Source organism: Gopherus evgoodei, chromosome 2 (genome assembly GCF_007399415.2).
Source record: "Gopherus evgoodei ecotype Sinaloan lineage chromosome 2, rGopEvg1_v1.p, whole genome shotgun sequence".
Taxonomy (NCBI): domain Eukaryota; kingdom Metazoa; phylum Chordata; order Testudines; family Testudinidae; genus Gopherus; species Gopherus evgoodei.
The window spans coordinates 14,590,170-14,610,212 of NC_044323.1; the positions used below are offsets into that span (position 1 = coordinate 14,590,170).

The 20,043-nt window shown below is 46.7% G+C and overlaps 1 protein-coding gene and 1 long non-coding RNA gene across 9 annotated transcripts in view; one reads left to right on the forward strand and one right to left on the reverse strand.

Moving 5' to 3' along the window:
• LOC115645420 overlaps positions 1–5,516 on the forward strand; it is a 37,594-nt gene extending 32,078 nt beyond the window's left edge. The window contains exons 2-3 of the long non-coding RNA XR_003998733.1: positions 4,044–4,185; positions 4,749–5,516. This is a non-coding gene — a long non-coding RNA (uncharacterized LOC115645420). The remainder of the gene's footprint in view (positions 1–4,043; positions 4,186–4,748) is intronic.
• PRKAG2 (protein kinase AMP-activated non-catalytic subunit gamma 2) overlaps positions 1–20,043 on the reverse strand; it is a 403,378-nt gene that overhangs the window by 128,892 nt on the left and 254,443 nt on the right. For 6 of the 8 annotated variants that reach the window (XR_003998731.1, XR_003998732.1, XM_030550041.1 and 3 more), the window contains one exon: positions 55–266. The exons of 1 other annotated variant lie outside the window; for it this stretch is intronic. Coding sequence is in view for 4 of the 7 variants with exons in the window: in XM_030550041.1 (XP_030405901.1) it covers positions 55–266 (212 nt within the window). In the remaining 3 variants the exon portion in view is untranslated. Of the gene's footprint in view, positions 1–54; positions 267–20,043 lie in introns of those variants that run through there. One more of the 8 variants, XM_030550046.1, reaches the window with a different exon arrangement.

Sequence of the window (20,043 nt, forward strand, 5' to 3'; positions counted from 1 at the left end):
TAACACACAGAGGTCTCTTCCTATTGAAAAGGCTAAACAAAATACTCCACTTACTGTTTTTGAGATAGCACAGGGAGTTGGCATCACCGTGGGAGACTTGGCTGCATTTTGGGGCGGAGGCAGAGTAATCCTCTGCCCTGTGTCCGGAGGAGAAGGGTGAATCCGGGTTTCTAGTCTCTCAGGTTCATGTTTATAGGATTCAAGAGGAAATGGAGGCTGCTTGGTCACTTGTGTTGGGGTAGATGGAGAAGAGGAGAGGCCGGAGGCTGTAAACAAAGGAATTATTATTGAAGTGCAGGTCAAAACAAGACCAGAGAAGAAGGTAAGCTGAAAACTGAGCCTGCACTTGCTCAACCAATTTTTCTACCCTTCTCTCAAAAAAACCAAACACACATCTCATCCTTCTGTTTCTAAAGGGGATTTCCTCCACCCTCTGCTTAAAACTTAAATATTTAAATGTAGCCTATGTGTATAATCCATTATACAAGGAGATAGCATTGTGCAGTGGTTAAGAGCAGAGAACTGGGAATCTATTCCCAGCTGTGCCACTAGCTTGTATCTCCTTGGACAAATCACTTTGCCTTCCTGTGTCTCTATTTTCCTGTCTGTAAAATGGGGATAACAGGAGCTATCTATCTTGAAAAGCATGGCATTCGCAAATGACAGAAGCTATGTAAGTGTACAGCACTATTATTACTTTTAATATCCACACTAATCTCAGAATATCTATATGCAAGGAGCTCAACAGCTTTAAATGTTTATTTTTTCCTTCATTTTATCAAAGAAAAATCCAAGCCGGCAGTTAGAATAAAGTTAGGAGCAAAGGTACAGGGGAAGGAGAGGTTACTCACCTTGTGCAGTAACTGCAGTTCTTCAGGATGTCCCCCTCTGTGGGTGCTCCACTTTAGGTGTGCAGGCACCCAACCTTTGACTGGAGATTATTGGTAGCAATGCCTGTTCTGCCAGCTCACATGACATCCTCATGCCCTCTACCAACTATATAGGGCCCTTCATTGCTCCTCTGCCGCAGAGCCCACAGAGGCAGTTCTGAAGCAGAGGAGAAGAGGTCAGGTAGAGGAGCATCTGCAGGCACACATCTCGAAGAACTGCAGTACCTGCACAAGGTGAGTAACCTCTCCTTCCCCTTCGAGCAGTGCCCTGTGGGTGCTTGTGATGGTCCTTGCTCAGGGGTCGGTTGGTAGCGGAACGCCACATACTGGTCATAGCTTAGGCCTGTGACTTACAGGAGGGTTGTTGATAGGGGAGCCAGGACCCTCCCACTCCCACTGGGCTCTGACCCAGGCCTTTTGAGGGCAATCAGTGATCTAACAGCAAGGGGGTTGCTTAAGGCTGCCTTCCCTGGGCCACGTCCTATCTCCCACCTTGCGATTGTCCCAGAGTCACTGTTTGGGTTAAGATGGTGTGAAGGGTGCCTGCTCATCTTAAGACACCTTCTGGTGGTGGTGTGTGGCATGGTAGCTCTCTTCTTCTCTTGGGTGGCAACTGCCTCCTCCTTAGTATGGCCCACCCTCCTGGGCAGCTCAGTCATAGGATCTTCCCCTGCAGGGGTATTTCATACCAAACAAAAGGAATTACTGAAGTCCAGAGTTTGTACTAGAGGGAGAGGGGAATGCTTCCCTCGCAGGCTCTCTCTATAGCAGGCCCTCCCTTGCCTCAGGGAGGGAGCTTTGGGCAGTTGTTTTTGGGGCAAGATTCAGCCTTTGTCTCAGCCCTTCTCCACTGCACGTTGCACATTTGCTCTCTTTCCCCGTCTGCCACCAAGTGAGCCACTTCCATGCCTTTTAACTCCTCTTCCAGTTGGTGCATTTGCTACAGGTGTGGTGGGGTGGGGTTGGCTGAGCTGGCAGTAGTTCCTTAACACATTATTGTCCAGTGTGGGATTTGCACCCCACCACAGTGTTCCATTTTAGGTGACTCCTTAGCAGTAACCATTTAAGGACATGGGAGTTTCAAAACACCATTGAAGAAAGAACTGCGTTGCCTACTGCCGCATCTGATCTTGCAGCATGAATTAAGACACAGTGGTCGGAAAACATGTGCAACAAGGACTATGTTGCAACCCTGCAGATTTCAGCAACTGGAATGTCTTTAAGGAGGCCTACAGATGTAGACTGTCATCTAGCAGAGTGTGCAATCACTCTTAGGGAGGTATAACCCCAGTGAACCCATAGCAGGCAATAATACATTGAGATCCATTTAGAAAGTGGTCGTGGCTAGCCCAGGTCAGCTGACTTGGGCCGTGGGGCTGAAAAATCTCAGTGTTCTGGCTCTGGCTGGAGCCTGAGCTCTGGAACTATGCGAGGGTGGAGGGTCCCACAGCTCAGGCTGCAGCCCAAGTCCAAACATCTACACAGATTTTTCAGCCCCAGAGCCCAACCCCTATTATCCCAAGTCAGCTGACCTAGGCCAGCCACAGGTTCTTTATCCCTATGTAGACATGCCCTGAGTGGAGACAGATGCTCCCTTAGACCTCTATGCAATAGAAACAAAGAGTCTAGGGGTTTTGCAGAATGGCTTAGTCCTGTCTAAGTAAAAGGCTAATGCTCACAATATCTAGTATATGAAAAACAGACTCGTGTAGGCTGATGCAGCTTAGGAAAAAACCCTGGAAAGTGAATAGTTTGGTTGATATGAAATTCAGAGGACACCGTAGATAAGATCTTTGGATGAGGTTGTAAAGATACCTTCTTCTTGGAAAACAAAGTAAAAGGATGGTGGGCCATTAGAGCCTCCCATCTCCTCAACTCTTTGAATAGAAGTGATGATCACCAAGACAACTAACTTCGTAGACAGATGTAGCGGCAAGCATGTAGCTAATGGGGGTTTGGCTATACTTGCAGCTGTACAGCGCTAGGAGTTAAAGCTGTCTTCGTACAACTGTGTAGGAAAAGCCCTGCAGTGTGGCCACACTGACAGCTACCAGCGCTGCAGTGTGGCCATGTTTGCAGCATTTGCAGCAGTGTTGGGAGTGGTGCATTATGGGCAGCTATCCCAGCATTCAAGTGGCTGCAATGTGCTTTTCAAAAGAGGGAGATGGGGTTGAGTGTGACAGGGAGCATAGGGGAGACAGAGAGAGTGTGGATTTTTGGAGCTGACACTGTCAGCTCCCTGCCTTGCAAGTTCTGACCCCTTCCCCCACCCCTCTCTCATTCACTAAATGCAAATAGCTCTCTGTTTTTTTCCTTACAGACCAGATAAGCAGCTGCTCCGAAACGGGCCCCCTCCCACCCGCCATGCTCTTTCTCTCCTCAAGCAAACACTAGCTGTGGACATTCCAAAGGAATCCCCCCGTTTGCCTCTGCTCAAGCAAACAGTAGCTGTGTTTGTTTTTTAGATAAGCAGCGTGGGGAGCCCTGAGTTCACAACAAAACAAAGAGAGGCATCACAACAAAACAAAAAGAGTGTTATCTTTACTTAAAAGCATTATGGGAAGGTTCCAGAGGTGAGTTACAGCGTAGTAAGATTAATCACTGTTTACACTGGCACTCCAGCGCTGCAGTAGCAGTGCTGTTCTTTTTATTCCTCTCGTTGAGGTGGAGTACATGCAGCGCCAGGGAGATACAGCGCTGTATGTGCCTTGCCAGTGTGGCCGGGGAGTAAGTTACAGCACTGTAAAGCCACCACCAGCACTGTAACTCTCAAGTGTAGCCAAGCCCTTTCTCAAAGAGTTGTTTCAAGGGCCTAGTTAAGAACTAGGCTGAAATCCCGAAATGGTGTTGAGGCTCTAATCTGCAGAAAAAAAGTCCTTTTAAGAATCTTGCAGTGGTCGGATGAGCAGATACTGAGAACCCTTCTACTGCCATATGGAAAGCTATCATTACCACTAAATGAACCTTGATGGAACTCGTAGATAGGCCTGAATTTTTCAATTCCAACAGGTAATCAAAGACTGAGGAAAGAGATGTCTGGATAGGAGAAGGATGGCACCAGTTACACCAAAGGTTATATCTTCTCCATTTCTGAAGGTAAATTTTGTCTAGTAGATTCCTTTCTGCTATTTACCAGTGTCTTTTGTACTTCAGATGAACATGTGGTCTGCAGTCCCAAGAACCATTGAGGAATCAAGTTTGTAGTTGTAGGATGTTCAGATTAGGATGGAGCACTTGACCTGCATTCTGAGATAACAGTCAAAGTTTGTTCAGGAGCTGCCACAGAGGGCAAGAGGTGAGTTTGATGAGGTAAGGAAACCAAACTTGTCTTGGCCAAGCTGGTACAATCAAAATGATTTTGGCTTTGTCCTGTCTGACCTTGACAAGAACCTTTAAAGAGCATTGGAGTTGGAGGATATGCAGAGAGAAGACCTTTTGTCCATGTAATGACGAAAGCATCTCCTAGAGATTGATAATAAAGCCCCGCTCTGGAACACAATTTCCTGCACTTTGTGTTGGCTGCTGTGGTAAAAATTGACCTCTGGAAATCCCCAAGCCATGAATATATTGTTGAAGACTCAAGAGTACAACTCTCATTTGTAATTTAGGAAGAAATCTCTGCTCAGGTCCACCATGGTGTTTTGTATATCCAGAAAGTAGGAAGATTAAATGACTAACTGATTGGCTATGCACCATTTCCAAAGCTTTATCGCTTTGGGGCAGAGCGAGGGGGAACACGCTACACCATGACAATTGATATAATACATGCATACAAGGCTGCCATGATCTTGATAGACTTGTTTTTAAGTAGGGAAAGAAACTGGAGGCAAGATTTCTGACCATACTTAATTCCAACAGATTGAAGTGCAAGCACTGTTCCTGTTGTGACCATTCGTCTTGGACTGTGTGAGGACCCCAATGTGCTCCCCATCCCAAAAGGGAAGCATTCAACATTACTATGACTGTAGAGGATTCTGGATGAGCAGGATTCCTGCACAAACTTTGGATGTATTCAGCCACCAGATGACGGACTGCAGGACCTGATTGGGCACAGATACTTGCTTCTTAATACTGTTTGTTGGGTACACAAACAGTCCTGAGCCACCCCTGGAGATACTGAAGATACAAACTGCTGCTTTGTGTTACAAAAATAAAAGCTGCCATACATAACAGCAGTCGCAGACACGTCCTTGCTGGAACTTGAGGGACGAGCTTCACTCTTTGTACATGGTTCTTTAGAGCAAGGAACCCATCAAGAGGGAGAGAAACTCTTCCAATTATCGAATCCAGAAGTGCTCCGTTAAAGAGAATTCGTTGTGCAGAGGTCAAGATAGATTTCTTGAGATTTATTTGCAGGCCCAGGCTTCAGAATAGTGAAGTTGTTGTTTGGACGGCAAACCTAACTCCTGATCTGACCAACCCTTGAGGAGCCAGTTGTCAAGGCAGAGAAAGACAGTTATCCCTATATGACGGAGGTAGGCAGCTACAATACCCATGATTTTTAAGAACACCTTTGGGGCGGATAACAGGCTAAAAAAGTGTAGAACCTGGTAATGATTGTGACTGAAAGTGAAACAAAGAAATCTTTTGTGAGAAGGATGAATCATTACGTGGAAGTAGGCATCTTTGAGGTCGTGGCTCGCAAACCAGTCCCCTAATTCCAGGGAGGGAAAAGACAGTTATTCACCTTTGTAACTGTTGTTCTTAGAGATGTGTTGCTCATATCCATTCCAATTAGGTGGGCGCGTGCCTCAGCCCCTCAGTTCCTTCTTGCTGGCTACTCCAACAGTGGGGAAGGAGGGCAGGTTTGGAATGGATATGAGCAACACATCTCGAAGAACAACAGTTACAAAGGTGAGTAACCATCTTTTTTTCTTCGAGTGCTTGCTCATATCCATTCCAATTAGGTGATTCCCAAGCCTTACCTAGGTGGTGGGGTCGGAGTGAGATGTTGCAGAATGCAAAACTGCTGAGCCAAAGACTGCATCATCTCTGGACTGTAGAACCAGAGCATAATGTGAAGCAAAGGTGTGGACCAAAGACCAGGTAGCCGCGCGACATATCTCCTGGACAGGTACACGAGCCAGGAAGGCGGCAGATAAAGCCTGAGCCCTGGTAGAATGCGCCGTGATGTGGCTTGGGGAAATAGGAGCCAAATCATAACAAGTGTGAATGCACGCCATAACCCAAGATGAGATCCTCTGAGAGGAAACAGGTAGGCCTTTCATTTGGTCTGCCACAACGACAGAGTTAGGGCGTTTTATGAAAGGGTTTTGTCCGCTCAATATAAAATGCGAGCGCTCTACGGAGAATACAGAGAATACAGTTGTTGCTCCCGTCGCGTTGAGTGTGACTTCGGGAAGAAGACCAGGAGAAAGATGTCCTGGTTAACATGAAAGGCCGAAACCACCTTAGGGAGGAATGTCGGGTGTGGCCGCAACTGCACCTTGTCCCTGTGGAACACAGGTGTATGGCAGATCCACCATAACAGCCCTAAGCTCGAAGACTCATCTGGCCGATGTAATGGCTACGAGGAAAGCTGTCTTCCAAGACAGGTATAGTAGCGAGCAGGTTGCTAATGGCTCGAATGGGGGAGCCATAAGCCTGGTTAAAACCAGGTTGAGGTCCCAGGATGGGGCTGGGCGGCGTACTTGGGGGTATAAGCGCTCCAAGCCCTTGAGGAACCTCGAAACAATAGGGTGTGAGAACACGGAACGGCCATCTTCCCCTGGGTGGAAGGTAGAGATGGCTGCCAAATGTACCCTCAGTGATGATACTGCTAGGCCCTGCTGTCTGAGAGACCAGAGGTAGTCCAAAATAGAGGGAATCGAGACCTCAGTGGGAGTAAGATTATGCATTTCGCACCAGCAGGAGAAACGCTTCCACTTGGCCAGATACGTTGATCGGGTAGAAGGTTTTCTGCTACGCAGGAGAACTTGTCATACAGATGCACAGCAACGTAACTCTGACTGGTTTAGCCACGCAGCAGCCATGCCGAGAGGTGAAGAGCCTGCAGGTCCAGGTGGCGAAGTCTGCCGTGGTCCTGAGTTATGAGGTCTGGGTGGAGTGGCAGGGTAATTGGGTTGGCTATCGACAGGTCGAGCAACGTGGTCCACCGGTGCTGCCTGGGCCACGCTGGAGCGATCATGATTAGGCGTGCTCTGTCCCTGTGAAGTTTTAGCAGGACCTTGTGAACCAGCGGGAACGGTGGGAAGGCATAAAGGAGCTGGCTCTTCCACGGCATCAGGAAAGCGTCCGAGATCGATCCCGGGGAGAGACCTTGGAAGGAGCAGAACATCTGGCATTTCCTGTTTGCATGGGAAGCGAACAGGTCTATGTGGGGAAATCCCCACTTCTGGAAAACAGAATGAATAACGTCGGGGTGGATCGACCACTCATGAGACAGGAAGGACCTGCTGAGTCCATTCACCAGAGTATTGCAAACCCCTGGGAGAAAGGATGCTACCAGGTCTATCGAGTGGGCTATGCCAAAGTCCCAGAGTAGGATGGCCTCCTGACAAAGGGGGGAGGATCGTGTCCCTCCCTATTTGTTTATGTAGTACATGGCTGTTGTGTTGTCCGTAAACACTGAGACACAACGGCCTTGTAAATGTTGCTGGAACACCTGGCACGCCAGGCTGACTGCTCTCAGTTCTCAGACATTTATGTGTAATGCCAGCTCCTGAGATGACCAGAGGCCTTGAGTACGAAGGTGTCCAAGGTGAGCACCCAGCTGAGAGATGATGCGTCCATCATCAGGGACACTGAGGGCTGGGGCGGATGGAACGGCAGCCCTGTACACACCAGGGAGAGAGTTAGCCACCAGTCTAGGGACCCTAGGGTGCTCGGGGAATGGTCACTATCACGTCTATTGGGTCCCTTCCCGGGCAGTATACTGAGTTGAGCCAAACTTGGAGAGGACAGAGGCAGAGTCTGGCGTATTTGGTTACAAACGTGCAGGCAACCATGTGACCCAGGAGACCGAGACAAGTGCGAGCCGAGGTCATCGGGAAATTCTGTAGACCTCGGATGATTGTTGCCATCGCCTGAAACTGTGGCTGCAGTAAGCAGGCCCTGGCTAGATTGGAGTCCAGGGTAGCTCCTATGAAGTCTAACCTCTGCGTGGGAACCAGAGTGGACTTTTCTATATTGATCATCAGGCCTAGATGTGTGAATAGGTCCTTAACGATGCCCACATGCTGGGTGACTTGTGTCTCGGAGGCCCCTCGGATGAGCCAGTCGTCCAGATACAGAAAAACGTGTATCTGACGTCGGCAGAGATAGGTGGCGACAACGGCCATACACTTTGTAAATACCCTTGGGGCTGCAGAAAGGCCAAAACGGCAGGACCGTAAACTGGAAGTGCTGACGGTTGGCTAGAAAGCGGAGGTACCTCCTGTGTGGAGGAAAAATGGCGATGTGAAAGTACGCGTCCTTCATATCGAGGGCGGCATTCCAGGATCCAAGGACGGGATAATGGTCCCCAGGGATACCATGCGGAACTTCAACTTTATCATAAACTGGTTGAGTCCTCGCAGGTCTAGGATAGGTCTGAGACCTCCCTTCGACTTGGGGATTAGGAAATAATGGGAGTAAAACCCCTTGCCCCTTTTGTCCATTGGTACCTCCTCTATAGCTCCCATGGCAAGGAGCGTCCGCACCTCTCGTAAGAGGAATTGCTCGTGAGAGGGGTCCCCGAAGAGGGACAGGGTTGGAGGGTGGGAGGGCAAGGTGGAAATAAATTGCAGGTGGTACCCATACTCCACCCTGCGTAGGAGCCAGCGATCTAAAGTTATCTGGGACCACGCTGGGAGGAAGTAGGAGAGACGGTTGGAGAAGGGAGGAGGAGAGATCCTGGTCTGTAACTGGTACGCCGCCCTCGGGTGCACCTTCAAAAATTCGTCTTTGGTCCCGGTGGTGATTTTGAGTGACCTTGATTTTGGCCCCCTTAGGGTCCTGATGGTCATCTGTGACCACCTCGGCTGCGCCGCCTGCCAAAGTCCTGTCTTTGTCTAGGCACAGAGTATGGGCGGTGAGGCTCGGGACAGAAAGGCCTGCGTTGGGTCACCGGCATATGCATGGCGAGAGAGCGCATTATGACCCTGTTGTCCTTCAGGCTTTGCAGCCTGGGGTCAGTCTTTTCCGAGAAGAGGCCTTTACCATCAAATGGCAAGTCCCGAATGGTATACTGCAGCTTCGATGGGAGGCTTGAAACCTGAAGCCATGAGATGCGCCACATGGCAACACCCGAGGCCAGAGTCCTGGTTGCTGAGTCGGCTGCATCCAACGAGGCCTGGAGGGAAGTTCTGGCCACCTTTTTCCCTTCCTCTAAGAGGACAGTGAACTCTTGGTGGGAGTCTTGAGAGAGAAGCTCTGTAAACTTACCCACCACCGCCCAGGTGTTATAATTATAGCGGCTAAGCAAGGCTTGTTGATTTGCCACCCGGAGCTGTAGGGCACCTGCCGAGTATACTTTGTGGCCGAGTAAGTCCATTCGCCTAGCCTACTTCGATTTCAGGGCTGGCACCTGCTGGCCATGGCGTTCCCTCTCATTAACAGATTGGACAACTAGTGAGCAGGGAGGAGGATGGACATACAAGTACTCGTACCCTTTAGAGGGCACCATGTATTTATGCTCGACTCCCCTGGCCGCAGGAGGGATAGAGGCTGGAGACTGCCATATAGTATCGGCATTGGCCTGGATGCTCCGAATAAATGGTAGGGCCACTCTAGTGGAGGCGTCCGCCGACAGAATGTCCACTACTGGGTCCTCTACTTCCGGGACCTCCTCCACCTGGAGGTTCATATTGAGTGCTACCCTCCTCAGGAGGTCCTGATGGGCTCTCAGGTCGATTGGAGGAGGGCCCGAGGAGGATGTTCCTGCCACCGCCTCATCTGGAGAAGAGGAAGAGGAGATGCCGGGGACGAGCGGGTCCTATGTGGCCTCTTGCTCTTGGGTGACCTCCTGCTCCAGTGGAACCTGGGAGTCTGGTGGGTGAACTGGGGCTTCCTCCATAGCAGTTGGAGGAGGGCAGCTAACTGTCGCCTCTGGCACTCAGTGCTCTGATGGGACAGAGCGGGACGGAACTACTGGTATGCCTTGGGCCTGGTGATACACCCAAGATGTCCAGAAAGACCACTGATGGGGGCCTTGGGCCTGGGCCTGGGCCTCTTGGAAGACTCTGGAGGGCACATCAGAATCGCGGTCCTGTGCATAAGAGCTGTCTGCATGGAATGACACTGATGCATGTCTGGATGGCCATGGAGGGGCTGAAAAGCCCTGGGCAGAGTCTGTCTCTAGCGGACCTTGCTCTACTCGGCACCGGGGACTGATACTGGGAGGCATACCGGTACTGGGAACGAGATCGGGACCTGTGACTGGAGCGGTGCCGGGAGGTCGACCGAGATCTCAAGGCTCGACGTCAGGAGCAGCTACGGGAGTCACGGTGCCTGGAGCGGTGCTGGGAGTAGCGGGCCGGTGAACGGAATACTGAACGGTGCCGCGAGTGTGACCGGCACTGAGGAGGAGAACAGTGCCGGGACTGCGAGCGGCATCGGGAGCGGGAGCGCCGATGGGACCTAGAACGTCTGTGGGACCATGATCGTGAATGGTGCCACTCTGCTGTGCCAACAGAGGATGGTCTTATCAAGGCAGGCTTGCCGATAGACTGTTATTACCTGCACTGGCGGTGCCACAGGTTGAGGCAGCATCGACTCTGTCATGGCAATCACATCCCTCACCGTTGAGAATGTCTCCAGCACGGATGGAATGGTAAGCTCAACCACGGCTACCGCCAGGGAGCTGACAGGCACCGGACTTGACAGCCCTTGTGGGACCGGAATCGACGTGCCGATGTCGTCGGTGCCGCGGCAGGTGTTGGTGCCGGGCGATCCGACTTAGACAAGCTCTCTGGCTGTGGTGCAGGTGGCACGGAAGCAGCAGGAGTCTTAGGCTTTCGACCTCGGGGAGAGAGAGCGGTGCCAAGTCGACTTCGGTGCCGGCGACGGCCGGTGCTGAGAGGCCTTGGCAGTACCGGCACGGTCCGGTGCCGAGGAGGCGCTTCTGCCAGCCGATTGCCCAGTGCTCGGTGCCGAAGGCGGAGGGGTAAGAGCCGCCTGCATGAGGAGCTGTTTTAATCAAAAGTCCTGCTCCTTTTTTGTTCTCGGCTTAAAAGCCGTGCAAATGCGACACTTATCTGTCAGGTGAGATTCCCCGAGGCACTTAAGACAGGAGTTGTGTGGATCTCCTGTTGGCATCGGCTTGTGACAGGCCGAGCACGGTTTGAAACCCAGTGAACTGGGCATGGGCCCCGGCACCGGGTGCGGGGAAGGGGCTAATCCCCGAACCCCTCTTAACTATACACTAACTATGAACGATAAAAATTAACTATAACTATATAACTTTGAACTACATACACAAAAAAATAAACTAGAGAACTACGAGTAGCTAAGGAGGTGGAGGTCAGTAAAACCGCACTCCACTGTTCCAACGACCGACACGAGCGGTAAGAAGGAACTGAGGGGCGGTTGGGTCTGCAGGGGTATATATCCAGCGCCATAGCAGCGCCACTCCAGGGGGTGCCCAGCTGACCCACCGAGTGTTGCTAGGGTAAAAATCTTCTGATGAACATGCACGTGGCGCATGCACACCTAATTGGAATCGATATGAGCAAGCACTCGAAGAAGAATTATAGCTGCTAGGGACACCATCCTGAATTTCAGATGTCTGACATGCTTGTTCCATTGTCTGAGATGTAGTATCTGCCTCCAAACTATTATTCTTTGGTATCAGAAAATATCTTGAAAAGAACCCTTTTCTCCGGTGTCGAAGTGGGACTGACTCTATAGTTCCTAGATTTACGAGTGGTGAGATCTCCTGTGTCAGCAATTGCTCATGAGAAGAGCCCCTGAAGGGGGAAGGGGAAGGGGGTTGGAAGGGTGAGGTGGAGGTAACTTTGATAGTACAGTGGAAGTAATGGCCACCAATACCCATTTGTCCAATGTTATAGTCTCCCGTACTTGATGAAAGAGAGAAGTGGTGTTCAAATTGAGGAAGAAGGGTTATGTCCAGCAGTTGATAAAACCTGGTCATTGGATGGTCTGGACTCTTGACCAAATCATCAGAAATGGTTTTTGAATGATGCTGAAGGCTGGGATGAAGCAATCTAGGTAGTTGCAGACTTTTTCTTTGAAAACCTCAACCTCTTGGTCAGTGTTTCCGGTGGCCTACGGAAGGCAGAAAATTGAGCAGAGTGGGATCTTTGTGTTGACTGAGACCTGCTAAACTTCCTTATTTTTTGCAGGAGTGTATATCCCTAAAAACTTAAGTTTTGTCCTAGAGTGTTTTAGGGCATGAAGCGAGTTGTCTGTGGAATCCACAAAAAGCCTCTGGCCTTTGAAAGGTAAATCTTTCATAGTCGATTGTGCCTCCCATGAAAACCCGGGACAAATGAAGCCAGGAAGCTTGCCTCATTGATACTGTGGTGGAAACAGACCTGGTTGCCTTGTTCGTCACATTGAGTGAAGCTTGCAGTGAAGTTTTTGCTAAAAGCTGACCCTCCTTTATTATGGAGCTGAACTGTTCACAATGTTCCTGTGGTAAATGGTCAGTAAAAGTATTAAATTTCTCTTAATTCAGGTAGTCGTATTCTGACATCAGCACCTGGTGGTGAGTTATCCTGAACTGAAGTGTTGTTGATTAATAGCTTTTATGACCTTTCTGGTCCTTATTATAAAGGGGGTGGCTTTTTTGATATGTTGCCTACCCCTTTCATTGGCTGCATCCATGAACAGAGAGTTTGGTGCAGGATGAGAAAACAAAAATTCAGAATCCCTGGACGTAGTATTTTTTAATCATCCCTCTTCCGTGTGGTTTAGTGGGGAGGGGGGATGTTGCTGGGGTTTGCCAGATGGACTTGGCTGCCTCTGAGAGGGCTTAATTAATTGTCAGTGCCAATGAGGGCTACAGGAAGTGGCACGGGCCAAGGGATATGCTGGTTACCATTTCCGGCAGTCCCCATTGGCCTGGAACGTGCTGAGGTAGAGGTGTGCAATATGCCCAAGCAATGAATGCAGTGGGAGTGCCCATCACTAACAAGGTCTGCTTCTCAGTAAGAAAGGCACCTTTTGAATCCCAGTGAGCCTGGCATCCCCAACAAAAGAAAAAGTTGTTCAAGCCCCTCAATGGGAGGGAAAGAAAAACAATCTTTTTTAAATAGGGTAACAAACGTTCCAGCTGTAAGGTATTAAATCTACTACAAAAAAACTAACTATAAAACTAAAACACTACTAAAAGCAGGAAACGAATACAGCACAGTCACATGCTAAATACCGTCTCAAAGGTGATTGAGTACGAACTGAGGTCACTTTGCTCACAGAGCCCTATATAGCAGGGGAGGCCAAACGCACTGGCCCACTGAGCCTCATATGACAATCTTCCGAAGTTCGAGAGCCGGGGCACACCTGCCAGAAGTTGGGGCTCAGGGCTTCAGCCTGCTGAAGCACCAAGCCCCGGCAGGTGCGCCCCACAGGGCTGAAGCCTTGGGATCCCCCTTCCCCTGGACAGAAGCCCCTACCCCACCACCTCCTGCAAGGCAGAGGTCCCGAGCTCTCCCCCAAGTCTTAGAGATGGAGACTGGGAGAAGCTGGGGGCTTGCGAGCTGCACTTTAGCGATAAGAGCTGCATGTGGCTCACAAGCCACAGTTTGGCCACCCCTGCAGTATAGCCTCAGTTCAGGGCACGAAGATGTGTACGGTGAATGTGCAGGCAGAATAGGCACTGCTACCAAAAATCTTCATCAAAGGTGCAGGGCACGTGCTCATTTGAATGGAGCACCCACAGAGACATTACTCGGAGAAGAAGAGGGGTACCTTTTCCAAGTGCTTTCTGTAATAGTGCTAACAATAATTTTTTCCCATCTACGTTACCTTTTAAATAGTTTTCAACATCAGTTGAGGAGGAAGGGTGAAGGGACCGTATGCTGAAAACAAATGTATTTTCACAAGGAAAATGACAACTTCACTTGGAATGTGCATCCCACCTCACCTGTACTTCAGCGAATAGTCTTATAGCAGTTCTGCACTGTGTTTACATAGTTTGATCTAGCTACGTCTATCATCCAAGTCAGGAATATTTATCCATGCCTCACATGAACATTTCCTTCCTTGGAGTAATGAGGTCCACAAATCCAAAACATTAGATCTATGAACCTCATTACAAATAAGAAACTATTTAAATAGATACAGTGTATCCACATAAAGTATGAATCCAAATAAGGCCTCTATGTGTGTGTTTATCAATAAACACACAGGACCCAATTCTCTTCTCTCTCATGCCAGTGTAATTCAGGAGTAAGTCCGTTACCTTTAATGAAGTTACACTAATGTAAACCATGTGTGCAAGGTAAATAGGTCTACATGCTTTTAGTGAGTTGAACCATTTACACCACATCTGAACTGGGCCCACATAGTGTACTTAAAGGAAATTGTGTGCGTAATCAGAAGACTTTAGTCCATAGAGTGGGACTGAACAAAAAAAATTCACATTAGCATGCAGAATGGTTTTTTGAAACCAGAAATCACACAAACAAATGCTTGAAAGAATTTTACAAACCCATTTTCACAGCTATTCGTTATGGGTCTAATCCTCCGCTGGGGATTTTTGCACCCTAGTGCAAGTGCACTGTATCAGTGTAAATTGAGGCTTGAAGTGGTGCTGTTTAACTTGGTTTCAGACTGGGGAAAGCTGCGCCAGTAGCAAGTCACTTTTTTACCCCAATGAAGTATATTTACAAGCTCTATTACCACCCCCCCACAAAAAGGAGGACCTGGGTATGGGTTAGCAAGGCCTAAGAAATATTTTGTATCAACTTCCACTCAGTTCAAGGGAGTCTGAGATGCTCAGTACCTGTCAGGGTCAGGCCACACCTTAACCAAGCTGAATGACATGTTTAAAGGGGAGTTTGAGTTTAGTCAAGTAGTTGCTAAGGCACTGATGATATGGTCAGGAAATTAACAACTAAACAGCCGAGAAAGGACTCTTATCCCACTGTTTGCAGCGCTGGTCCCAGATCATTATAGACTAGGTGAGAGTGAGGTAATATATTTTTATCCAATAAAAAAAAAAATATTACCTCACCCACTTTGTCTCTATTATCCCAGAAATTCCCAGGGGAAAGTTAACGCATCTAATGATTAAAGAAATTAATGATGGACTTCATGGTTTTTATGAAGAACACATAAAAAGGACATTTGCTAAGCCTCTCCTGATAGTTTTATTGTTCTCAACAAGTTAAATAAAATTGACTTTAAAATCACAAAATTCCCAGATAACTATTGTTGATGCTCTAACATGGGGTTTATTTAGTGTGGTATTATGCAATATTTAGTTTATTTCTCTACAGTTTTAATGAAGATCCTGACTCCTAAATGGTTCAGTTTTACTGGGATCAACACAAGTTCCCACCCTTCCTTCATTTCTTCCCAGACTTACAGCTGCCCTTTCCAGCACTTATGGTTTGTTGGGTAAGAACTGCATCCCTGTGGATTAGACTGCACTAATCACAAGTCTGGCTCAGAGTGGGTGTTGCAGACATATACAGATGATGCTTAATGCAAAATGCCACAATGAGATGCAAAAAAAGATCTGCAGTATTTTGAATATCCTCAACTCCTATTGATTTCAGTGGGAATTGAGGTTGCTTAGCATCTTTCAAGATTATAAAGGAAACCAACTTTCCTGTTCAATTCTGTTTCTGACAGGTTTAGATAAATGGTGCTTGCGAAGGTACTTTTATCTTTGGTATCTTTTATGGCTGTTCAAGAGAGTCTGCAGAGTATTTAGCCTTTGGGGAAGCTGTAACTGATGAAACTGACAAACCACTAAAAGGGAAAAAAAACACATTAGTTCTGAAAATCTTGCTGCTGGGACGAGTCCATCCTGAGCTAATGGACTCAGTGAGTCAAAAGAAACCATTTCCAATATCAATAAACTGTGCCGACAGGATTACCACCAGACACAGGGTAGCCACAGACTCACTGTCCCGACAAAGCTGGCATCCCAGCTAGAGAGGACACAGGAAGCCGTGTGTCAAAGCAGACTGAGGAATGACATCTTTTAGGACTATTCTCATCCCATTAGGGATATGAAACTGGCTGCTGAGCACCTGAGGGAGAGTCAAGAAATCTGGGTTTTAGTCCCTGCTCTGCCAGATGCTTCCTCCAGGCAGGTCATTATGGCCTCCATTTTCAAGAATGTCCACTAATTTGGGGAACTTCTGTTTTTGGAAGCCCCACTTAAGACACCAGCTGCCTGATTTTCACAGGTGCCAAGCACCCATGACTCCAACGAAGTTAATGGGAGTGGTTGGTACTCAGGATATCTGAATATCAGACCCATGTCTCTCAAGTTGGGCACCCAAAACTGAAGCACCCCAAATTAGAACACACATTTGAAAATCTGGGTTTTACCCTCTCTGTGACAGTTTCCTCATCTGCAAAGTGGGAATAATTTTTCCCTAGGGAGACAGTATGGAAAAGCCCTATTAGATCATCTAGTCTAACATCTAAGATCTTACCTCCCAGAGTTGTTGTGAGAACTAATTCATCTGTATTTGTAAAGCATTTTGAGATTCACATATGCTATCCCATGATTAATATTGAAACAAAAAGCTTGCTGCTGCTATAGATCTCAGCTTTGTAAATCCAGTAAGGATCTTTGTAAAGGCCAAGTCATTTGTAAAAATGCAAGTTTCAGATTTTTCATAAAGCCAAAATAAATTTTGGACTAACAAAACCTTGCACTAATTTAAAACCTATTGGACTAACATCTAAACAGCCAATATTTCTAGAAATACCTGAAGTCATATGTGCGTACAGTAGCTGGACTGTTCTACCACGTATAAAACATAATGAAAAGAAAGTGAGATATAGCTATACCACATGGTTAGAAACAATACAATACATCACAGGGTACTTAACAGTCATGGTTCAAATGCACTAAAGAAAGGTTTAACTTCTTCCTTTGGGAAGAAAAAAGCCCGTTCACACATTACGAAAAGCTCTCCTAAACAAATCAGGCAGAACAAATGATGTTATGGAGAAAGTACACTTAAAACAAGGAAGCAGTAAGAAATAGCCAGAAACTATAGACACCTCCACAATGGAGTCAAGAAAACTCAGTATTCAGCTAGGAGTCTGAAGAGGGAAAATATTTAAGATCCCCTCAATTATTTTTTTTTAAAACAGATTTTAATAAGGAGGTGAACTCATGTTCAAAGAATTCCCCATCACCCAATGTTTCCCTCACTAGAGAAATGTACTATGAACCAAGGTGTCTTTATGATATCAAACTTAAACTGCTCTGCATTTTCTCCACTGAACAGATAAAGTAATAGTTTTTAGTCAACACAAAATACATTAGAGATGAACAAGACCAGTCGATCCAGTCCATCCCCTGTTGGTGCAGGACTGTGCTCTATAATTCTCCAATGATTCTTCTTGTCCAATTTTAAGGGAGAACAAAAACTTTTTGCCTTGTTCCACTGCATTATTACAGTTTTGCATTTCATTTCATTTCTAATGTCTTTTCTGGTGGCAATAAAAAAATAGAGAATTGTTTGCATTGCTTCTCACTGATATTCATAAGCCCCAAGATTTGCAAGCTGTCCTTAATTTTAATTTGAATTAACCTACAGAAGCAGCTGTTCATATTATAGCACATCCTCAAACACAGGAAAGATTTGAGATCACCATGCTAAACCCAAACAATGCACCAATACATTTTCTCTGTTCTTCGGAAATATTACAGGCTATCGTTTTGAAGTATAGTGACTGACATTAAACAATCGACTGTTAACCATACTGTTGTATCTGAGATACTGCAGTTTTTCCCCATTCTAAGTATGGGAGGAAAAACGTGACATCTCAGATATCATTGTTGGGAACTGTTGACTTTATCATAGCAACCACAGTAGCTACAAGATGTAAAAAATTTTTCCCCAATCTGCTCACCTAAAACACTGGAATTTCCACACAATTCTTAGTATGAAACCACTCAAACTCATATACAGAAGGCAAAGGCAGGCATGCATCCCTTTGTTTGACAGGAACACACTGGCAGCTTGCCAAAAGGCCTTCCTTAACTTGAGTAAAATGGGCAAACTAGAAGTATGAGTGTGGTCCACTGCATGTATGGATCCCAGCATGCAATGCTCCATCTCAGTTTGAGGAGCCTCAGATTAGATTGAGATGGCCCACACATGATGGGATGCATAGAATTCATCAGTGTATTGATGACAGAAGCTAAGGGCCACATCTTTGGCCAACTCTAGAATAATATACACCAACCGGGATATTTAGTTTGTCATAAAAATTCACCAACATTGCTAATATAACTGCTTTCTCTATAGTGGCCAATCCTTCACACAATAATTTCCTTTAAAGTCTTGACTCTGAATAGCTTTTATCTGTTCCTCCCACTCAGACATTCCTGTGCAAACCCACCCTCCTTTAGGACTTGAGAGGAAAGAATTAATAAAACAGCACACTGCTTTTTTTTCCCTCTTGGGGGTATTTGAAATCACAGCTTCTCTATTAGGTTTCCTTTGCATTGTGGGCGACACCCACCATGGATGCTGTCATCTGCCAGCAACATGGCAGGATGCTGCTGTTTTTTTATGGGAAACAATGCTCACACCTTGCGGTCTCCTGCCAGTGCTTCCCTTCAACTTGACAGCTCTGCTACATATGTTTATGTTACAGGCTCAAGTCATCCCCTTGCAGAAAAAAGGACACTACCTTTCCAGCGCACACAATGCCCCTCAGGAACCACACATCTACAGAGGTGGCTGCTGCTTTTTCAGAACATGATCATCCCTGCCACTTGTGCATACAATGGTCAATTTTGGCTGGTACTTGAATGGAGTTGTGACCCTCCTCACATGGGGAAGAACCAAATGATATAGTCTGGAGTTTGCTATTGTTTTTGCTTTCTTCATTTATCTGCTAGGAATAACATTGATCAGATTTGTGGGATTTATTGGACACTTGCAGTAAATCACTTTTGAGGTTCTCACATGACTATAAATCTGTTCAATATTCTCATACTGTTATCTGTTTGATCATATACGGATCCAAACCATCACTAACAAGTCTTCGTATCTTCCAAGGCTTAAGCATTTGCTGATCATTTAGACTCAAACTTCTTTAAAAAAAACCACACACAAAAGTAGTTTTAATTTGCAATGGCTCAGAGTGCTGATTTTCCTCCGATTCCTTTCATAAATCAGGACAACGCTCCCCTTTCATTTGCATTCTTCTGCTAGCAATGAAAACAGAGGAGTAGGCAGGCTACTGATGAATCTAAGTGGGGCTTACTATTAGTTCATTAAGCTGATTCACTCCTCAGGCATGAAACTACGTCTATTTTAGCACTTAAGCAAATAGGGCAAGTTATGCAATATGAAGTTTAATATTAATATTTAATGGCTGTAAAATGATACACCCACATGCATGTGGAGAATTATTGGCTCTTTTTAATCAAGTAGTGTTAGTGACATACTGTACACATGTACGGAGTTGTAAAATAACATACCGCTTTATAAAAAAGTAAACTCGATAAGTAAGCTGAATAGTCATTGTGCCAAAAATAACATGGATTCTTTCCAGGAAATGTTCTTGCCAGTCCCAGCATTCTCATCAACACAGAGATTCAAAATATCACAGCTCCTGAGGAACCACAGCCCCCGTAGTTAAACTATTCAGCCCATATTTGAGATGGAAAAGCCATCTCCCTTCTGGTGGCCAAGGACTGTAGCCCTTCCTCTCAGCTTCCCAAGTAAGATAGGGCAGCATTGATTCCAGCTGCTTTAGCAGTTCAGCTTCAGTGTAACGAAAATAAATGCAGGTGTCTGCATGTGACAGGTAAAGGATTCCATGGGTGCTGCTTAACATATGGTGTATTCGCATGAGAGAGTTAGGAACCTCACAAAGACTGAGAATCTGCTGGCTGTTAACCCAGGTGGTAACTGAAAGTGACACTCAGTTTTAGTTTCACTTTTGCATCATATTTTTTTTATCTTTCTGATCACTATTAAGCCTTAAAACACCTCTATGAGGTAGGTAAGTTTTACATATGGGGAAACTGAGGCATGGA